General features: G+C 44.5%; 1 protein-coding gene across 1 annotated transcript; it reads left to right on the forward strand.

The window, feature by feature from the left end:
• The first annotated feature begins 997 nt into the window (after positions 1-997).
• On the forward strand, positions 998-3,712 carry LOC116978570 (protocadherin gamma-C5-like). The gene has a single exon (XM_033029803.1). It carries the CDS (start codon positions 1,127-1,129, stop codon positions 3,506-3,508), a length of 2,382 nt encoding a protein of 793 aa, XP_032885694.1. The 5' UTR covers positions 998-1,126; the 3' UTR covers positions 3,509-3,712.
• Positions 3,713-9,161: the final 5,449 nt, after the last annotated feature.

Raw genomic sequence — 9,161 nt, forward strand, 5'->3', positions numbered from 1 at the left:
TGCCTGACAGCGTCAGAGTTCCGAGTTCGATCTTGACTACGGGTGCTCTCTGTATAGAGTTTGTACGCACTTGCCGTGACCTGTGCAGGTTTTCTCCGAGCGTACCGGTTTCCTTCCATACTCAAAAGACGTAATAATTTGTAGGCAAATTGCCTTGGTAAAATTGTAAATAGTCCCCAATGTGTGTGTAGGATAGTGTTAGTGTGCAGAGATCGCTGGTCAGCGCGGTGTTGGTGGGCCAAAGGGCCTTTTTACGCATTATATCTCGAAACTAAAGTAAACTAAGTCAAATCGCGAAACAAAAGAGTCGAAAAAAGGTTAGGCAATTTCACATTTCGATGTTTCCAAATGAATCTTGAAGTATCTAAAGTAGACTAATGTAGCACTCCATTGTACTCCGCCTTGCTTTCCCCATGAATAAACAAAAGCGCTCATAGTCTTCAATGTTTGGTCTTTCCTAGGATCCTTCTTTACGCAATTACCTTTTACACGTTTACCTCTGTCCCGTAACTGTACATCCTTTTTTAGTATCTCGAACTAATTTATTTTAAGTCATTACACACTGTTCCTGAAACATTAATTCCATGGTCAACGGCAAGTGTGGTGATGGAGGACAACTGAAGATTTACAATAATATATGATTTATCATGCTAGAAGTCATTTACGAATCAAGAATAAAAATACATAAACTCTGTGTGAAACAACGGCCCGTTTTAACATATCAGGTCAAATTGCCCCGTAAACGCACATACTAGGACTTTAGAAGATATATGCTGAAAACAAAATTGAAGCGTTCCATGGCGCTGTATTTAGGACTACTGTACAGCTTTAAGAATTGTAGCTGCAGTTGCTGAAAAAAACAGGTTGTGTCGCTGTCTACCAATGAGAAGCTGAAGTCCACAGATGGATCCATTGCCCCTCCTACATCCCAGAATAAAAACGGCAGACCCGAAGAGAAAGGCGGGCAGTCTCTCCGTTTTATCGTGTGATCAAGCTACGGAGGATACATCGCCTGTCAGTTTCGACTAGACAATTAGAATATAAACGTTTCTATTTCGTGGAAAGAACAGTTTTACCGATTAATCGAGGACAGGCCTGGTTTTCGATATTAATTGAATGCGGAAAAATGGCGACCCTACCGAGCTTTCCTTTCAACGTGTTTGCATTCATGCTTCTGATATGTGAACAGGATCTAATTTTCGGGCAAATTCATTACTCTATTCCCGAGGAAATGGAGCAAGGGGCATTTGTTGGGAATATTGCTCAAGATCTGGGCCTGAATGTACGGCAATTGTCAGCTCGCAAATTCCGACTGAGCTCCGATGACGGGGGACGCTACTTGAAGGTTAGTTTGGACAATGGAATATTATCTATTCGTGAAAGAATTGATAGGGAACCTATTTGTGGGCAAGCAGAAATCTGTACCGTGTCTTTTAAAGCAACACTGGAAAATCCCTCGGAGGTGTACCGCGGGGAAGTAGAGATTCTTGATGTCAATGATAATTCCCCCACTTTCGGAGACGGCAGCATCGCCTTACAGATATCGGAAGCTAGTGCACCCGGTGTGCGTTTCCGTCTCGAGAGGGCGGAAGATCCCGACATTGGAAACAATACCATCGCCGCCTACACGATCAGTTTCACCGAGTATTTTAGTATAAAAACACGTAGAACCGAGAGCGATGTTCTTATACCAGAGTTGCTGTTAGATAAATCTTTGGACCGAGAGCTGCAATCTTCTTTTCAGCTCTTGTTTACTGCGACAGACGGTGGCACTCGTCAGAGAACAGGAACAGCTCAGATTCTTGTTACTGTATTGGACTTCAATGATAATGCACCGGTGTTTGATCATGATATTTACAGGGTCAGCGTAAGTGAGGACGCGCCACACGGGACCTTGGTGATGATAGTCAAAGCAAATGATTTGGACGAAGGGCTGAATGGTGAGATAACATATTCTTTTAGTGATGTTGATTTACGAAAAGCGCGTAATGTATTCAGTTTAGATCCAGACAGCGGGGAGGTTCGAGTCGATGGGCCCTTGGATTTTGAAAAAACAAACAGCTATTCTCTTGATGTTCAAGCTGTGGACCACGGTTCACCCACAATGACCGGACATTCTAACGTGCTGATCAAGGTCATTGACGTGAACGATAACGCACCTGAGATTAAGGTGATATCAGCTTCCAACAAAATCCCGGAAAATGCACCGCCAGGTACATTCCTAACCTTCATTGATGTTGTGGATCGTGATTCTGGGGAGAACGGTCAAGTTCGCTGCGAGTTACCCAAGAATATCCCATTTAGACTACAGACATCATCGAACCTTTATAAATTGGTTACCAGTGAAACGTTGGACCGTGAAGGGATTTCTGAATATCGATTACCAATTCTAGCACGGGATTTGGGGTCGCCTTCACTGTCCTCGAATAAAACCATCCATATTATAATAACCGATGTAAACGATAACGCCCCGCGGTTTGCTGAATCAACCTACAACGTATATGTGATGGAGAACAATGCACCCGGCGCATCGATTTTCGTACTAACTGCTCTAGATCCTGATCTGGAGCAGAATTCCTATGTTTCTTACTCTTTTGTGGACAATTTTATCCAAAATCTACCAGTGTCCACTTACCTGACTATTAACTCAATGAACGGTACCATTTATGCGTTGCGGTCATTTGACTATGAGGAACTCAAAAACTTCCAGATCCAAGTACAAGCCCGTGACGCTGGGGTGCCTCTGCTGAGTAGCAGCGCCACGGTGAATGTGATCGTCCTCGATCAAAATGACAACGCGCCGGTAATTGTTTCACCTTCATATCAGAGTGGATCAGCAGCAGAGGAGGGCCTGCCCCGCTCAGCGGGTCAAGGGTACTTGGTCACCAAGATAATGGCAACTGATGCAGACTCTGGTCAGAATGCACGGATCTTTTATCAGATGGTGAAATCTACCGATCCCACTTTGTTCACCGTTACGAAAAACTCCGGTGAAATCAGAACAGCGCGCCGTATTTTGCAGACAGATACTCCTGTACACACTCTGGTCATCTTGGTGAAGGACAATGGGCAGCCAAGCCAGTCCAGTACAGTTACAATGAACATTAGAGTTTTGGAGATCAGTACTGAAGGAATCACGGAAAGCAGCACCTTGGTGAAAAATCCGGGATATTTCTCAGATCTAAATGTTTATTTAATCATCATTTTCAGTTGCACTTCCGTTGCCTTTCTTCTGATCATCGTTCTGTTGATTGGGATCAAGTGTAAACAGGACAGAAGTATTATCCAAGGGTATAACACCCCCAGTTATTGTTACAATCGTGGAGATTCGCAAGATACGTATAAAGGAAGACCTGCGATGGAGGAAACTTTACGCTATCCTGGGACAGGCCGAGTTGTCCGCGTGCCGGAACCGCATCAATACTCGGTCTGCCTGTCTCCAGAGTCAGCGAAAAGTGATTTTCTCTTTCTACAGCCATGCGGTGCTCCCACGTCTCAGGCCGAATGATGCGTAACATTAAAGAAATTGCATATTGTTTGGGATCATTTTAATCTCGGGGCATGTGAATCATTTGTGAGTGAGATATTTAAGAAAATATTCAGTTTGTGCATTTTTGCGCTTTTGTTTAAATTTTACATTTGTTGTAATGGCTAAAAATATATAACTTTTAGCAAATAAATTCCCATCTTCTGAGAGTGGAATCTGTCAACTGTGAAATGTCATATTGCCTATCATTGAACGACGTACAAATGTACATTGCTGTGGGATCAATTACAGGATGCCGAATCAATCTACTTGTTTAATGTAAATAAAGAATCAAAAACTTCGTCATCAGCATATTCCATATGGAGTGCTGAAAAGTACAGAGCATATAACTAAATAATAAATTTAGATGACGCAAATTAAAATATAAAATTAACCAGAAACACAAGAAATTGCGGATTCGAAAATATTGTACAAAAGAAAACGAGCGTGCGGGAAACGCGTCAGGTGTGCCACTAAATGTGCAGGGATATGGACAGATAACATTTCGGGTCGTGACCCTTCCTCCAAACTGGACTAGGGAATTTATTAGATGAAGAGGTGAATGAAAGGATTAGTAGAAATAGGTGAATGAGAGTGGCGATTGAAGTGGAAACCAGCAAACGAAGTGTTGGTTGGCAGACCATAAGATCATAAGTGATAGGTGTAGAATTCGGCCATTCGATCCATCAAGTCTACCCCGCCATTCAATCATGGCTGATCTATCTCTCCATCCTTACCCCATTCTACTGCCTTCTCCTCATAACCTCTGGCACCCTTACTAATCAAGAATCTATCTATCTTTGCCTTAAATATATCCACTGACGTTGACTCCACCGACTTCTGTGGCAAACAAAATCCACAGATTCACCACCCTCTGACTAATGAAAATCCTCCTCGTCTCCGTTCTAAAGGTATGTCATTTAATTCTGAGGCTATGACCTAGGCTCACCCACTAGTGGAAACATCCTCTCCACATCCACTCTATCCAAGCCTTTCACTATTCTGTACGTTTCAATAATGTCTCCCCCCCCCCCCTCTTTTTCTAAACTCCAGCGAACATAGGCCCAGTGCCGTAAAACGCTCGTCATATGTTAAGGTTGCTGCCTCACCCGCTGAGTTTCTCCAGCATTTTTGTCTACCTTCGATTTTTCCAGCGTCTGCAGATCTTTCTTAAACATCTGTTAGCCTACTCATTCCTGGGATCAATCCTGTAAACCACCTTTGGACCCTCACAAGAGCCAGCAACATTCTTGCTCAGATATGGTGCCCAAAATTGCTCACAATATTCCAAATACGGCCTGATCAGCGCCTGATAGAGCCTCAGCATTACATCCTTGTTTTTGTATACTAGCCCTCTCGAAATGAAGGCTAGCATTGCGATTGCTTTCTTTACTACCAATTCGATTTGCAGATTAACTTTTAGACAATCCTGCACCAGCACTCATTTAGGTCACACCAACCGCAGTCATTGAGTTTTACTGTGCAGACAACGCCGACACGTGTATACAGGGGCTGAGCTCCAAATGATTATGGACTCCTGCTCTGAAGCTTGATAGAGAATGCGCTTTATAAAGAACATTTGTAAGACAAATCGTTGCTAGCAACGAGTAGCTCTGTACGACGCAATCGCCCAAACCTTCAAGATTTATAATGGAAGCTTGAAAATGTGAATCACATTCCTTATCGCAGACGTGTCACCGATCCATTCTTCCTAATTGAATATGCAGCATGTAAAACAGCCGAGTGAGATGGTCACAAAACTGGGAGGTACTTGATGAAAAAGAAGAATGAGATGATAGAAACCGATAAGAAGATAAAGTGAGAAAGAAAATATAGAAGTATAGGCGAGCAGGGTTCGTGGGTGTGTGTTATTTATTGTGGGGGGTGATGGGGGTGATCATGGAGAACACAGAGGATGTAGTAGTGGATAATGGGCAGAAGGAGGAGCTGGAGAGGCGGAAAGGAGCAATCTGACGGGTCGACGAGATGTGGAAATAAAATATGTGCGTGAGAGGACCCGTGCAGATCGCGACATTCCACGATATACGTCATCGTCTACTTGGTTCGAATGTGCGTAAAAGTCGCATTTCTGACTTTAGTTTTAGCTTCGAGATACAGCGTGGAAACAGGCCCTTCGGTCCAGCGAGCCCACCGACCATCGATCACCCCGTACACCGGCATTAACCTACACACGGGGGATATTTTTCATTTTTTACAGAAACCATTTAAATGTAAAAACCTGTAAGTCTTTGGGATGTGGGAGGAAACCGGAGCAGGCGGAGGAAACCGGAGCAGGCGGAGAAAACTTACGTGGTCACAGGGAGAATGTACACACTCCATGCAGGGAGCACCCGAATTCAGCATCGAGCCCGGGTCTCTGTCGCTGTTAGGCACCAACTCTGCCTCTGTGCCACCCTGACCGAATCAATCATAATGTAAACATTGCTGAATGCTGGCGGTGTAAACAACACTGGGATATTTTGAAGCGATCATTTGAATTCCTAGTGCATTCATATGTTTAAATTCACGAGGAATGTTCGATGGACAGCAGCGGATATCGCCAGTGGCTCCATCAACATGCCCAATAGAGCAGATTCCTGTCAAAACACATGAAGCATCTCCAGGGTACAGGGAATAATGACAGAAGTTACAAACAAGGCAATGCGGATGCTGGTTTACCAAAGAAAGACACTAAACGCCAGAGTATATCAATGGGTCAGGCAGCATCCTGAGAGAACTTGGATAGGTGCCGTTTCGGGTCTGGACTCTTCCTCATATTGTCTGATGAATGATCCCGTCCTGAAACATCACATATCAAAGGACATAAGTTGTTGGGTAGTATTTCAATCTCAGGAGATCCGACCATCCCTAAATAACATGCCGAAAAATATTTCAGAATGCAATGTAAGGTGTCTTTGAAAGAATATTAACCTTCGATTTCATCACGATAAACGCATGCTTCCATTTCAAGTTGGGCTCACTGCAGTCAGAGTAACTTGAAGACTCTATCTGCGCAGTCGTGCTCAGTCTTTGGCGTTTCTTCACATTTCGAACTTAATTCCATCCAAGAAATCAACGGCTGCCGAGAAAAGAAAATGATATTAGTAATTAAATATTTGATTTGTTAACATTAGCCGGGGCTTTTATATCTATATAGCAAGTATACAGTGCTGCACGGTGACCCACCGGTAGAGTTGCTGCCTGACAGCGTCAGAGACCCGAGTTCGATCTTGACTACGGGTGCTCTCTGTACAGAGTTTGTAATAATAATAATAATAATAATACATTTTATTTATGGGCGCCTTTCAAGAGTCTCAAGGACACCTTACAAAAATTGAGCATGTAGAGGAAAAACATGTAAGGGGAATGAAATAAATAGTAGAGACATGACTAGTACACAAAGTAAAGACAGAATTCAATACAAAACACATTAATGCACAGATGAAAAGGGACGGGGACGTGGGGCTAAGGATAGGCAGAGGTGAAGAGATGGGTCTTGAGGCGGGACTGGAAGATGGTGAGGGACACGGAATTGCGGATCCGTTGGGGGAGGGAGTTCCAGAGCCTAAGAGCTGCCCTGGAGAAGGTTCTGTCCCCAAAACTGCGGAGGTTGGACTTGTGGATGGAGAGGAGACCGGCTGATGTGGATCTGAGGGACCGTGAGGGTTGGTAGGGGGAGAGGAGGTCAGTGAGATATGGGGGGGGGGGGCCAGATGGTGGAGGGCTTTGTAGGTGAGGACCAGGATTTTGTAGGTGATCAGGTGGGAGATGGGAAGCCAGTGAAGTTTTTTGAGGACTGGAGTGATGTGATGCCAGGATTTGGTGTGGGTGATGAGTCGGGCGGCTACGTTCTGGACCAGTTGGAGTCGGTTGATGTAGGTGGAGCTGATGCCAAGGAGAAGTGAGTTGCAATAGTCCAGTCGGGAGGAGATGAAGGCATAGATGAGTCTTTCAGCAGCAGGCGGTGTGAGAGACGGTCTGAGTTTGGCGATGTTGCAGAGATGAAAGAAGGAGGTTTTAATGACATGGCGGATGTGAGGCTCAAGCGAGAGGGTGGAATCAAAGATCATGCCAAGGTTGCGGGCCTGGGGAGATGGGGAGACAGTGGTGCCATCGATGGTGAGAGTGGGGTTATTGATTTTGCTGAGTGTGGCTTTGGAGCCTATGAGGAGGAATTCTGTCTTATCGCTGTTGAGTTTGAGGAAATTATGTTGCATCCAGGTTTTTATAGCTGACAAACAGGAGTTGATATGGGAGAGGGGGGGGGGGGGGGGGGGGTGGGGGGGGGTTTGGTGCCAAGGTAAATCTGGGTGTCATCAGCGTAACAGTGGAAGTCCAGATTGAAGTGGCGGAGTATCTGACCAAGGGGGAGGATGTAGATGATGAAGAGGAGGGGGCCGAGTACGGAGCCTTGGGGAACGCCTTGAGTGACTGCGGCTGTAGCAGAGGTGTGGTTGTGGAGAGAGATGAAGTGGGATCTGTTGGAAAGGTAGGAACGGAGCCAGCTGAGTGCAGAGCCTTCAATGCTGAGGTCTTTGAGTCTGGTGAGCAGGATGTTATGGTTCACTGTATCGAAGGCTGCGCTCAGGTCGAGGAGGATGAGGATGTTGAGGGAACCAGTGTCAGCAGAGGTGAGGAGGTCGTTGAGGACTTTGAGGAGAGCAGTTTCTGTGCTATGGAGGGGGCGAAAGCCAGATTGGAGGGGTTCAAGTAGGTTATACGCAAGGAGGTGGGAATGAAGTTGCGACGCAACGATACGCTCCAGGGTTTTTGAAAGAAAGGGGAGGTTTGAGATTGGGCGGTAGTTAATGAGAGAGGAGGGATCAAGACCAGGTTTCTTTAAGATTACCGTGACCTGTGCAGGTTTTCTCCGAGCACTCCGGTTTCCTTCCATACTCAAAAGACGTAATGATTTGTAGGAAAATTGCCCTGGTAGAATTGTACATTGTAGGTATGTTGCAAAGCCTACCTGAAGCGTCGCTGAAAATCTGTCGCTGCGGGTGTGCGCGATTTTGGCGCCGTTTAGAGGGGGCGGGTTTAAAACGCGATTTTCTCTAGGCTGTTCCAATCGAAGATGTTCAGCCTAGTAAATTATTAACGAAAAATCGCTGAAAGACCCCGTCGCAAAAGCTATTATTAGTTTTAAAGGCCTTGAATAATAGTTATAGTAGTTTAAAAATCAATCTATAAACCCGCGACCACCAGCAACCGCAGGGTCTCATAAAGCAGACAATTGAAGGTAGGCTGTATATTTTTACATTAAAAAGGGCTTCTAAAGATCCCTTTATACAAAGTTTAATATTGCGAGTGGCTCATTTTGGGCCCATTATATCCCGACGTATTTGTATGGGCATTTGGGGGCACAAATCTACCGCAATGTGAACGTTCTAAACCAGCGCGTTCACAGGGACCCACTGGAAAGCTGATTAAAAATGGGCATTTATTTACAGCAATTGAACACTGAATTCCTTCCATTTGGCCTATAAATTAATGTAAATGAGATTTTAAAAGCATGTTTTATTGTGAATTATTTGTGAATATTATTTGGACATTTAGGCTATTTAAAAATGTTAATCATTTATTAAGAAATGGATAGATGTTTAGATCTAGTAATTGAAGTCTGAAATTAGCTACA

The sequence above is a fragment of the Amblyraja radiata genome, chromosome 11 (genome assembly GCF_010909765.2).
Source record: "Amblyraja radiata isolate CabotCenter1 chromosome 11, sAmbRad1.1.pri, whole genome shotgun sequence".
Lineage (NCBI taxonomy): Eukaryota > Metazoa > Chordata > Chondrichthyes > Rajiformes > Rajidae > Amblyraja > Amblyraja radiata.

Excerpts from the sequence above, each read along its gene's own strand:
- LOC116978570 (XM_033029803.1), top strand. The coding sequence starts at position 1,127 with ATGGCGACCCTACCGAGCTTTCCTTTCAACGTGTTTGCATTCATGCTT.